This window comes from Haplochromis burtoni, unplaced genomic scaffold (genome assembly GCF_018398535.1).
Source record: "Haplochromis burtoni strain Fernald_Lab_line unplaced genomic scaffold, NCSU_Asbu1 Contig_339, whole genome shotgun sequence".
Lineage (NCBI taxonomy): Eukaryota > Metazoa > Chordata > Actinopteri > Cichliformes > Cichlidae > Haplochromis > Haplochromis burtoni.
In genome coordinates this window covers 623,631-637,312 of record NW_024582700.1, presented here as the reverse complement: position 1 = coordinate 637,312, position 13,682 = coordinate 623,631, and the positions used below count along the sequence as shown (strand labels likewise).

Genomic DNA, 13,682 nt, shown 5'->3' with positions numbered 1-13,682 from the left:
ATGTGGAGGGTGAAGGTAACAAGCTAGCCGAGTGGCTCCAGCAAATCCCAGGAAGAACATCTGGTATCTCTGTCCAGAAGAGCACAGTCCTGGGAACGCCTGCAGGGCCCAGAGGAGACATTTTTTCTACATGTGTTACATAAATGCCTGAAATCGTGAATGCTACGAAAAATAACTTATCATATTAGTTTTCCAATTACATAAAAGCAAACAACAATAAAATGGTAAATAGAGCTTTAGCATCAACAGCTAACTTAATATTAATTCAACATAAGCATAAATAACACTGAGAAACCCAGTAATGTGATTCATTAATACTGCAATGTATGTCGCTAACATTAGCAAGGCAGCTAACTTGTTGACACAACTTTGTTCGATGGGATTTGCATGGTTTGGTTAGTCTGTATCCCCCACCTCCAGCTCTTGAGCCAAGCGAGCTAGCTAGCTTTGAACTGTACGTTTTGCTGAATGCGGCGAGATCACTTCAACACCTCAATCAGACTCCCTCTAAAACAGCAAAGCAACAGCAAACTAAGTACCAAGCTTTTAAAGAAATGGGCCATTAGGTGATGTGAAGTTATCAAGACATTAGACTGTTACCTAAACAGGAGGGGCTACTATGAACCATACATCAGCTACAAAGGGACGTATAATGAGTGAATCGCTTTGTGTTTACTCAAAAATACCACATTTCTTTTTAATTAGTGAGAGTGTCAGACTGCAGTGCTCTGAAATTGCTCTGAAATGGTGTTTTTGGATTTTCAGGAAGGTACTTGGAAAAAACACAGTTGCAGATACTGTAATAAGTTTTGGTAGCACCTCTAAATCCACAGATCTGACTTTCTGTCACCTCTTTTCCCTTTCTCTCTGTGATCCTGTCTTTGTTCTTAAGCCATTTGTCTGTGTAGCTTTGTCTCTCTTCTTCGCCTGCCTTTCTCTCTTTTCTCCATGCGAAGATCATCAGGGTAGAAGTCAGTGACCCGCTTAGCAGCTCTGAAACAGATGTTCACAGGGTTTGTGTATGTGTGCGTATGGACTTATGACGGGGCCTGACAACAGCAACTAACAAGCAGTGGGCACTTAAACTGGGGAGATGGATTAATGTTTTTTTCATGTTTCAGGATGGAAGGATAAGCAATAAAGGGACAGTAGGGATTGGGTTTGGGAGTTAGATTGGGATTAAAATAACTGTGGCTGTGGCTTCTTTGACCGACTGACATGCACACAGAGTTGTTGTGGATCACAGCTTGGTTAAAGAACAATTCTAAGGGGAAAGAAGAGAGTTGTGAGTTCACAGAAAAGGTCAGTGTGCTAGAATAGGTTTTGTTGTGCAGTTGTAGCATAGAGCACTGTCAGTCAGGCTGTCACTTTGCATTATTGAGTCTTTAGGACAGGATCTGACTGACTCGTGGCAGTAGCCATTTTTGTTAGAGCTTTAGGGATGGTCTTGATGAAATAATATAAAATATGATTGTAAAGATCACATTGTGTTTAATACACAATGCTAACAATCTTATTTGTTGTGAAGACTCAGATCTAAAAGCCGAGCAGATTGCAAAAAAGCGCCATGACATTCCAGATTTTTTCATATGTGAACTTGTAACATATAATATGTTGTATAAGATATACACACATGGAAAGGATTGCATTTCTGCATTGTGGGAAAAAAAAGGAAGTAAACATCAAGTGATTATGAGCTGGTCCTGATATTTCAAAACTAGAAAAGGAAGAAATGGAGGTTCAGTTCTCAGCAGAAGGCAGCAACGGGGAGGTCTGAAGAGTTGAAGCTGTATGACGGCTGCTTTTGTACACATTTCAGGATGTGAGTGGGGCACTTTCAGCTCTTCACTTTCAGTAGAGGTGGGACCACATCAAAATTATTCAGGTGGTGTGAGCGGCTGAATTGAGAATAGTCGAGGCCCCAACATTTCTTTAACACACAAAATATTTTCTGTGTCCGGTGTGTAAAGGCCTTGAGCGTGACTACGAAGAACACATGCCTAAAGTAAAGTCCTTATAAGGTAACTGTTTGTTTGTTTGTTGTTTTTTTAAGTCAGTTACTTCAAAAGCTGGATGAGCTTGCTCTTAGGATGCAGCTGTGGTTCCCATTCTGAGCCATTCCACCAACAATAATTGCACTGGACCTCCATGAGAAGAGGAAAATCCCATGATCTGAGGATCTGTGGCTACATGTGGCGAAAGGTTCTCAAAAATCCTGATGTGAACATTTTTAGCAGGTCTTCACAAACTCACTCACTTTTTGTTTGTTTTGTTTAGATATCAGCTCAAATCATCTGCAGCGTTTCACAGAGACATCATGTGGAAGCAACCCTCGTGGCTAATTGAAGCAGAGGTTGACTGTTTCTGTTTGTCATCGGGAAACCTTTGTTGCTGTTATTTAATCACCTTTGTCTCAACAATTAAATTTCACATTTGGGCAGCGTGGGAAGGAATTATTAATCGTTACAGGAACTAAAAAGTGTGTGCATCAGTGAGTGCGCGATGGGTGTGTGTTCTCCAAATGCTCATCCAAGGCACAACGGTGCACTCGGTCTGTTCAGCTAAAACGTAAATTACTGGTTTACAGCAACTACCTACTCATTTCACATATAGCCTTCAGCGGTGCAGGCACCACCACCCAGTTACTCCTTGAGGAGAAATAGATTTATGTCTGTCTTTGTGGTTGGATTGCACATGATGTTTAAGACAAACTGAACTCTGCTCAGAGTAAAAAAATCAAAGGTTTGTGTGTGGAAAATTTGATCACTCAAACTATTTAAAAACATCCTGGACTTAAAATTTGAAACAAGCTTTTCTGGGAAAAAACAAAAAGAAAGCACTGGTCCTCAGGTGTTTCTAAAATAACCTTCAAAACCTGACGCCCTTCAGAATCAAAGCAGCTCCAAGGTGTGAAGTTGACAGGAAACACTGGCGTTGCGCCAAGTAAACTGCATTTTTCTGACAGCTGGCAAAGGGTCGAAAATTGCAGTGCATTCTGGGTAGCTGCCACCATGTTGGTGTTCACTCAAAACCTCGGGACTGCAGAAGTTTTAAAACACGAAAGTATAAAGCTTTTGTTTGATTCAAGCCATACCACCATGTAGCTACAGCCTACATATAACTGCCACATTTGTAATGTAGTAAAATCCCTACGATGTCTTCAAGCCGTACATCGTCGGCTTCATGACCAGAGCAAAAGTCTTCCTCCACTCTGTAAAACATGGCTGTGCCACAGCAGTTCACCATTCTGATGACCCAAAAGCATCTTCAGTCTCTGTATTTGCTTTTTTTCAACTTGGATTTGCATGAACAATGGTCCCATAATGCACTTTGTTGGTGACGACACGATCCCAACCTCCGTCACATCCCAGTCCTCCCTCTGCAACTTTCACCAGACCCCAAACAGGAAGGACTCATAACTGATGGTTGCAGTTCCAGCGTCAGCAGACTGGGGACTGACTACAAGAATTACTGTCAGTGCTCAAGCGTTTACAGTAAAGCCTAATTTTATTAGCCGAGTAAAGAGATGGTTGAGTGCGTGGGTTTCGCTTCTGCGATGGTGCAGCTCTCGCCAGTCAGTGATAAACACCACGCCGTCCACCTCAAATGCCCCACCAGCTCACTTTGACTTTGTAGAGGTCACGTAAACACAAACAGGCCCGCGCTTGTTCCTGCTTCTTTGGGCACATACACGAAAAGCTGACGGCGTAATTACCGAGCTCAACCGAGGAGAAAGTGGAGGTCAGGAAGCGTCTCGTCAGAGGTGTTCAAGCCCGACTGATACTGTAATTTTAATTTGCATTGCCACACACACAGAAGTCACAGAACACTTTGATGGCTGAGCACAAGCTAATTAGTGGTCCAAAGTAAGGAAACAAAGTTAACAAGCACAAGTTTGTTGGACCTTTTTTTTTTTTACTGAAAGATGTTACAGTGCAGAACTATATAAATGTTTGTATAGAAAGCTCTACCACAAGAAATACCACAAAGACATCATTTTAAATGAGGCAACCACTGCATTTCAACCCTAATTGGTGGCAATTTAAGGTATATTTAGTTTTTTTCGTACTGTTAAAATCTCTTACTCTATGTATTTAATCTTTAACCACTATTGCAATGTCCAAATTGCCTCCAAAGTACCTTCATTACATTATTAATAAGTAAATGAATCGGATTTTATATAAGTGATGTACTCCTTTTCATAGTAATGGTTTTATTGTTTAGTTGAATCATTGAAATCGCATTTTGTGCAGCAGGTTGATCTGACATGAAGATTAGGAGATCTGAAGGCACACACCACACGGCTGATTTGACACACAGACACGCAGCTGGCTAAATAATCCCATAAAAATGTGATCAGTGGGCTAGCGCTTGACGTCACCGGGGCACGCTCAGGATTATTTAACGTTTTGCGACTGTGATGCGGCAGTTTAAAGACTTGCGTAACATCTCGTGTCAAACGGACTGGGACACAATACCGTCACAAGGCTTGCTTTGATTCCATTAAAAGACTTTGTGTGAGTTGCAAAGCTGTGCTGTCTGTTTGGAAGTGTCTATGTTACTGTTCCATGGTTTGCCCGATCATTTTATTTGTTCAAGCAGAAAGCAGCTGCTGGTTTTAATTGTAGCCGACAGTCAACTGTGCGAACCCTCTCTTCTAATCCCTCATATGTTTTGTTTTTGTTTTTTTCGTCTGTTGCCGAGCAGCTTTGGTGACGTTGCGCTGTTTGCACTTCTCAATTGTCACTCGAGTTCACCCTCCTCTCTTCTTAATTGTTGCTGACCTCCCGTTTCCTTATCTCTGATTGACAGGTGTGAAAAGCAGCCTGGCTAGTGCTGTAGTCGCTGTTGTTGTCAAGGAAACCCAAAGTCCCATCCCGTTGCCATGGGGAAACAGAACAGCAAACTGCGGCCAGAGGTGTTGCAGGATCTCCGTGAGAATACCGAGTTCTCCGACCACGAGTTGCAGGAGTGGTACAAGGTGCACAATTCACACCCTGAACACTGTGCAAAAGTCTCGAGCCCGCCTTCAACTCTTTATACTCTCCTTCCAAGGAGCAAGACTTTATTGTAAATTTTTAAAGTGGTCTTGAGCAATAGTTCTCCAGGCTTTCTGAAGGTGTTCAAAGTTTTTCTTTAGACATTGACTCATTTTCACAGGAATGCTTTCTCTTGTTTGTTGAGCCACATAACCCTGACGTATGATTCATTCTAGGATAAAATGGCACCTAATGCCACCTAAAGGCACCAAACCTGTGTTGTGTCTACACATAACAGACCGCAGATCAGTAGATGAACAGTATCTGAAAGTCACATCCCTAAGAAACAGAACAAAATCCAGCAAAGACCTGACACAGGACCTGAGATGCCTGAGAGATTACAGCTGGCTCTTTAGCTGTATTTTGTGTATCAATGTGTACAGAGGAGGTCAGGATAGAGGTACAGATAGTCTGTGGCTGCATCCATCTGTAAAACATGATGGAGGCTTTGTCGTGGTTTGGGGCTGCATTTCAGACAGTTGTGTCAGGGATCTTTTGGATGATGATGGAAAAGATGGAAAAGTACTATCTGATTTTGATCCACCATTCAGTACCATCTAGAAGGTGTCTGATTGGCCACAGCTTCATTTTAGAGCATACAATGATCATAAACAAACTGCCAATACAGTAAAAATCCTTCCTGGTAGAAGAACTAACACAATGGAACACTTTCAGTCATGGATTGGCCTCCCCAGAACCAAAAATCCAATGTTTTGAAGCAATGTGGGATCATCCTAACAGACAATAGAACAAAAGCCAACATCTAAAGAAGAGCTTTGACTGTCCTTCAAAGGGTTTGACGAACTATTCCCAAAGATACTTGATAAAATGATAAGGAAGCTGACCTAAGAGAGTTCAAGCTGCGTGGAAGAGTAAGGCTAGTCATACCAAATATTGACTTTCAAGCTCATTAAAACTATACAAACTTTAAATTTAAAGCTTTAAATACTGTATTTCTAATTGTGTTCCCACATGCTACAATAAATTGCTGCATGAGAAGGAATGCAGAAAATAAAAAGAAATGGTGAATGGCTCAAAACCTTTGCACAGTACTGTACTATATTATAACTGTAGTCTTACACTACTGTACTTCTAAGAGAAATACTGTATTTTTTTGTTTTGCAGATTTATATTGAACTGTATATAATGACAGATCTGGTATTTATATGGCATCTACATAAAATGGACCAGTAATACTAATATAACTATAAGAGGTATCGTTTGGCATAGATGTTTATAAAGCCGTACGATGAAGCCAACAGCAAAGAACCAAAAACTGCAGTTTCTCAAACGGCCATCTGAGGCTTGAGGCTCAACTTTAGTACAGAAATAAACTGCCCAGGTTCTCTGCATATGGCAACTGTGCAGGCGGGGTTTTTTTTTTTCAGTTCTTCCATTTAACATTATACAGGAATAAATGTTAGCTATTAATGAGGGTGGGGCAACTTTGAGTTACAGAATAGTGCTCACCTCAGGCAATTTATCTCTCTTAAATTCTCTTATTTGTGGTGTCGGTGCCTTTTGGAGCATATTCACTGAAGTTATCCAGCAAATAATATGGATTTCAGTTTGGTTATTATACAGACAGATTGTCCAACAAATCCATGATCCTGTGTTGTTTGTTGACTTACAATCTTTTATTCGATCGTGGGATATCTTGATGCATGCTCGATCATCCATGTAAGCAAATCCCAAAAGGCAAGGCAAGGCAAATTTATTTGTATAGCACAATTCAACAACAAGGTGATTCAAAGTGCTTTACAGAGACATTAGAAACAAAAACAAATAAAAAGCATGATTTAAAATTGATTAAAACAAGCAAACAAACAAACTAACTAAACACACACATTTCACACCTGTTCGCGCGATCTGAACCCTTATCGTAAGGGGAGCTACCAGTCCTTCTGTGGACGAGCTACTTTCTATTTTAAATTCCCTGAATTTAAAATACTCTCTAGACCCAGTCTAGACCCAGCTGGGGAGCTACCCAGAGCTCTAAACCCACTTAACAAACAAACAAACAAACAAAACAGTATATAAAATCAAAACAGATAAAATCAGAACAGTAGATAAAATCAGTAGTTAATGTAAGTTTTGAAATTTAAGCTTAACAAACAAACAAAACAGTATATAAAATCAAAACAGATAAAATCAGAAATAGATAAGATCAGTAGTTAGTGTAAGTTTTGAAATTTAAGCTTAAAAGTGTGGATTTGGTGCTTTATTCAAATGCAGCTGAGAACAGGTGAGTCTTCAACCTGGATTTAAATAAACTGAGTGTTTCAGCTGATCTGAGGCTTTCTGGGAGTTTGTTCCAGATATAAGGAGCATAAAAGCTGAATGCAGCTTCTCCGTGTCTGGTTCTGACTCTGGGAACTGATAAAAGACCAGATCCAGATCTGAGGTTTCCTCAGCCTTCAGTGGGCTGGTTTCAGTTATTGTGCAAATGTACTTGGGGAAACCTGCAGTCAGCTAAGACTGAAGAAGTCACTTGGATGAGCGACGAAACGTTTCTCCGATTGAAAATGCTACATGCAGATGAACAGAATCAACCTTCGTGGGATATGTTACTTGGCTTAAACACAGATACCAGGTATCTGTACGATCTACTCATACAATGCCAACTAAGCTTGCTAGTGTTAGCTGATAACACAACCATTTTTGTCAGATTCTTTGGCTATTTGGGAGCAACACAACTAGCTAGCAACTAGCTCAGGGGTGGGCAATCTCAGTCCACGAGGGCCGGTGTCCCTGCAGGTTTTAGATGTGTCCTCAAACCAATACAGCTGATTTAAATCTAAATTAGCTCCTCAACATGTCCTGAAGTTCTCCAGAGGCCTGGTAACGAACTAATCATGTGATTCAGGTGTGTTGACCCAAGGTGAGATCTAAAACCTGCAGGGACACCGGCCCTCGTGGACGGAGATTGCCCACCCCTGATAGCTGAACGCATTAGCAAACTAACAAAAGCAATAACCCGGAGCATAAAGATGAATAATCTGGTCGATTTAAGTAGATTCGTCACCTTGCATGTGACACAGCACAATCGGATCAATTGGTGTTATAAAAATATTCAATGTTGCACCTTTAACTACCGTCTGAACAGCATGGCTTGAGTTATCATCTTCAGATATCAAAGTTGCATGTTTTAAAATAAGTCTCTTTACCTATTGTTTCTCCAAAATCAGAATCTTCCTGATCTTCAAACATTTCAAAAGCGCTTTGGATCCTTTCATTGTTGGTAAAAATAAGTTCTAAACTAGGCAAATATGTCACACAGCAGAGTTATGATTTATATCACGATTGTTAGGACATCCTTGCGTCTTCTGTACAGACATGTTTCTATCTGTGATCTGTAACACTGACAGCAGTCTTATCTCCGTCCACCACAGAGCACTGTCTAAACCCAGTCCTTTATTCAGTGGGGAGCTTAGCATTATGAAATGCCACAGTGACCTGACCTCACAAGTTATCTCATCTTATGCACATGGATATATGTGTAGTGGCTGCAGAGCTTTACACGTGGGTTAAACCTATGGAACAGCTGTGCGTGCTGTCCTGAATAAGAGTTGTACAAGTTAAAGCCCCTCCCTCACTGACCTGTCACAGTGGTCACAGCTCTCAGCAGATCAACTGCTTCTGAGTGTGGGAGATGCTGGATGCTTCACTAAACACAGTGAAATTTTGAACACTGTCAATTAAAAAATATTTATTAGGAGCACAACCCTGCTGATTTTTCCCCTCCAGTTGTGAGTAGAAATCCCAGCCATCAGAAATGGTTTTGTTACCTCATTGCCTCTATTTTAAAGGTCTTTGTAAAAGAGCTTTATTTCTTTTGAACAAAGACCAGGGATAGAAGTGACTTTTACCTCCCTTTTTTTCCTCAGGCACAATGCTGCTTTATCAAATGTGAGGGCTTGAATAGAAGATAGCGTTGGCTTTTCTGATCCAAGACTAAGCTCCTTTTCAAAATCATTCTTATCAGAATAAGAAGTTAAATGATTGAAAATGTTACTATTCAAAGTTTTGATTGAGAAATTTGATCTCTGACTGTTCTGATGTTTTGAAAAAGTTATGTTAGTTTCCTGGCTTCTTGCATATATGAGCAACACAATGCTGAACTGCATACTGCATTTATTACAACAGCAAGGCTTTATAATAGAAGAGTCCAAATACTAGACTGGCCTATCTGCAGTCCAAAATAGACACTGATCACCTAGAATTCAATGCATTTTATGCAGCGTCCCAACTTTATTGGAATTGGAGTTGTTTTATATTATTCTATAGACATAAAGAAAAAGTTAAAGGTCTTATTTTGAACCCTGTCTCACCTAATATCTGTTTTTTTTTTACCTCAGGGTTTCTTGAAGGACTGCCCCAGTGGAACCTTGAATGTGGAGGAATTCAAGAAGATCTACGCCAATTTCTTCCCGTACGGCGATGCCTCCAAGTTTGCCGAGCATGTCTTCCGAACTTTTGACACCAACGCTGACGGGACAATAGACTTCCGGGAGTTCATCATTGCCTTGAGTGTGACGTCACGAGGAAAGCTGGAGCAGAAGCTTAAATGGGCCTTCAGTATGTACGACCTGGATGGAAATGGGTATATCAGCCGCGAGGAAATGCTGGAGATTGTAGAGGTAAGCAAGGGAAGCTGGTTAGTTTTGGTGGAAGTAAACACTTCTTCTGGCCTCAGGTGCTGGTGGAGGGGTTGTCACATGTAGACCATGCGATTTCTCTCAAAACCTTCCGTTATAGCTCATTATGACACTTTTATTAGGGCCACAAGGTTACTGCCATTTAAAAGCAAACTGTTGTTGCAGTGCTATCTACTGCATTTAGCTAGGTCACACATCACATTTACCTCTTGACTGTATACGCTTACCTAATTGCATAGTGAGTTGATGTTGGTGGCATCTCCCCCACCACATAACCAACAACAAGCTAATTAACTCCCTTTAAATGGAAACTCAGGCTAGATAAAAAGTTAGCCATGGCAGTTTTGAAGTTGTAACACTGGAATCATTAGTAGCATCCTAGTTTGCGAACATGAATTAGAGTGCCTTAGCAGCTCACAGACACTTAGTATCATCACTAAATAATATAAATACTTGTGCAAAAATACTTTGTCATCTCCCTAGCAGGCCTTTATATTAGTGCTGTCAGCATTAATCTCGTTAAAATGACGTTAACGCCATAACCGCGGCAAATCTCCGTTAGCAAGTTACCGCGGATCACCCCGTGCGTGGGGCTGCAAGGTGTCAACGCGTTAACGAGCTAACCGAGTACATTAAATCATGAATGAAATCACTAATGTAAACTCTACAGTATGCTTGCCATATGTGTAGAAGATCCCTTCTTATCTGTAGCAGTTGTAGCTCAGGATATAGAGCGGGTCGTCCACCAGTTAGGTGATACTCAACCCCCAAATTGCCTGTGATGGATCTGTGGGCATGCTATGCGAATGTAGCTTGTAGTAAAAAGCACTCAGTAAGAGTAGTAAAGCACTTTGATTTATGGTCCATTTCAAATTCTAAATCCCCAAACCTGATTTCCTTTTCATAAACACACATCATGCGACTGAAACAGGAATGTTCTTGAATAACTAATTTGATCTCACCAGGAGTCTCAGTACGTTTTCTTGCTTTTTCCTGCTTGTTCTTTCCATTGGTCCTTCAAATTTTCATCTAGCACATGGTGCAAACTACATTACAGTTTGTATTGATCAGCCAATCACAGAGATTTATACAATACTAAGAAAAGACAGAGCACCTTTAATAAATACTCCCATTAGTTATGTTAAGTAAGTTAATGCATTCATTTAAGTATGTGGATGAATGCATTAACTTACTCTAATAGGCACCCTGAGTGCAGCATTGGCACAGGCAACAGTTTGCAGGAAGGCTGTTAAGTAGTGCTGCATCTAATCCTTTCACTGTTGAAGAGAACAAGCAGAAGGACTCATATGTCAAGATATTGGACTGAGGATCTCGCTGTGTATTCTGTGTGTGTGTATGCACTTCTGGATTCTCATGGATTAGCAAGTTAAATTTAACTTGAGTTTATCCCTGAGTGTGCAGAATGCTAGGATTATCTACAGGCTCACTGAGGTTACACACCGTTAGGGAAAGGAGGGGACCATTATGTGCTGAGAGTGAGCAGGAGAGTGGAAGGGTCATGACTGAGGTCAGATTTGTTTTACACCACATTATCAGATTAATAAAAGCTCTACACTTTTGCTGATCAATGGAGGTGTCCATCATAATAACCACAATTTCAATTTCTTGCATATTGTGAGTTGTATGTGGGTGTGGACACACAGGAAGGAGAAAAGGACTCGTGCAGATTGGTTAGACGGAGAGATCGAGGTGGAAACGACGTGCAGCAGGTCAGGGTGATTAAAGATAGATATTTGCTAACAAGCAAAAGTTTGCTGAGAAAATGGAAGGAGCAGTTTGAGGAGCTGATGAATGAGAGAATGGGGAAAGATGGTGAACTGGGAAGTGCAGAGGATTAGTAAGGAGGAAATGAGGGACAGAGGGCGATGGACTCATTAACCAAATTGTTCAACACAATCCACAAGAGTGAGAGGATAACTGAGGAATGGAGAAGCCTGCTGCTACGGATTTTCAAGAGGTGTCATGTGCAGAGCTGTAGTAGTGATGAGCCAGCCCAAGATAATATGGGAAAGAGCTGCTGATGCTAGGTTGAGAAGAGAGGTGACGATCGGTGAGCAGCAGTGTGGCTTCATACTGACAAAGAGCTCTACAGATCTGATGTTTGCTTTGAGAGTGTTGATGGAGAAGTGTAGAGAAGGATCTCCACTGTGTCTTTGTGCATCTAGAGAAAGCAGATTATAGGGTGCTAAGGAGTGTCAGGAGGGAGAGATGTATGTGAGGGTGGTGCAGTGCATGTATGAGAACAGCAAAGACATTGGTGAGGTGTGCGGTAGGAGTGGCAGGGAGTTAACCCTAACACTAACCAACATGGAGGTGGGATTACATCAGGAATGAGCCTCTTCCTCTCCAGAGGGTTGGTGTGACAGAGGAAGATGTTAGTGATAGGCTGAGATATTCAGATGATCTGCTGTGGGGAATCTTAAAAGCAACAAGCTGTGGCCTTCAGTGAATCCTTTACAGACTATGGCCTTGCTATGGTGGAGTCGCTTTTTCTACTCTGGCACAATTAAGATTGGGTGACTTATTAACAAGTATCATAACTGCTCTTCCAACATATCTTTTCTGTGAAATTCATATTTTAGAGTCCACGTCTTTACTCATAACCTGAATTTGAGTAAACACCTGCAGTTCAATCCAAATGTGATTTTTATCAATTCTATTTTTTAGTGTAAACCTTAATATTCACATCCATGAAACGTGCTAAAGATATATAATCCAAAGTTGTAATACCATTTTGTACCACAAGATGGTGCAAAGACTCACTATAATATTTAATGTAACCAGCCAAATCGATTAAAAACTGAGCGCGGGAGGAAGTAAGAGGAATATCAAAACATCTCAACCATCTACAGTCATTCATCTCAACACAGTCAGTTGTAAAATGCTGCCCCCTGGTGTTTAAAGTTTTTTGTTTTCCTCAACAAATGCAGGGATAACGTCCACATCCCAAACCGTGAACTTGTGTATCACAAAACCCTGTTTTCTCACTAATTTTCTTATGTTCATTTTATTTTATTTTTTTAAACTTTCTAGCTACCTTAGTAAGTCAGCTTAGGACAATATTAATCAAATATTGAGCTAACGCTGGTTTGAATGCTGTTTGTCTGTCTTAATGATGGATGGATGCTACAATATGCCCTTAAAATGGTATAAAGTAAGAGTACAGCTGGGCTCCATTTCAACTTGAGCTGATATCTCTGCAGCAAAATCCACAGACATCTTGGACATAACGTCATCGCTGTTGTGTCTTCAGATTCTGTTGTGGTCCCGAGTCATTAGTGAGCCTTCCTGGGAAGCACATCTGAGGATACCTCTCATTACAGGGAGCCACCTGGCACACCTGTTGGCATTAGCTTGACATTCATTGTTGGTGAAAAGATAAAAGGAGCCAACCATGAAAATGAAGGGTTGTTGCACACTAATGATGGCATAGCTGAATCATCTGTGCTCAAACTTAGGGCAGTTAAAATACCTGATTATTTCTGTGTGCCTGATGCCTTTGTCACTATTTTTCTCCTTGGAATTTTTTTCCCACAGTTTTTTGAAGGACGGTGTGGGCATGAGACTTTACAGTCAGAGGAGATAACATTTTAGAGCCAGTGTATCTTTCTAAAAAGCACAGAGGGCTCATTTCCTGTGAGCTCCCTGCCTCTGTGACGATGCTCCTGCGACACCGATCTACAGTTGCTTTTACACCCTATACTCCCAGCGGAGGAGATTTAATAGGCACGTAAGCTGATTTTAGATCTGCGCCTGAGGCCAGCTGATACTCGGAGCTTCTCTTGCAGAGGTTAATTTAATGCTATCAGGGGACGCGGCGTGCTCATATCGGTCAACAGATAAAGATGTATGAAATCAATATTGTAAGCCCTGCTTGTAAGCCCTCCGTCCCTTTACCCCGCTGCCACATGTGACCCATGTCACCGTGGCGCGATGGAGCGATTCTATAGGCGCACAAACACTG

The 13,682-nt window shown here is 41.1% G+C and overlaps 1 protein-coding gene across 1 annotated transcript in view; it reads left to right on the top strand.

Moving 5' to 3' along the window:
• Nucleotides 1-13,682, top strand: part of hpca (hippocalcin) — a 49,771-nt gene that overhangs the window by 28,058 nt on the left and 8,031 nt on the right. The window contains exons 2-3 of the mRNA XM_005950102.3: nucleotides 4,813-4,981; nucleotides 9,398-9,679. Coding sequence (XP_005950164.1) covers nucleotides 4,886-4,981; nucleotides 9,398-9,679 — 378 coding nt within the window. The 5' untranslated portion in view covers nucleotides 4,813-4,885. The remainder of the gene's footprint in view (nucleotides 1-4,812; nucleotides 4,982-9,397; nucleotides 9,680-13,682) is intronic.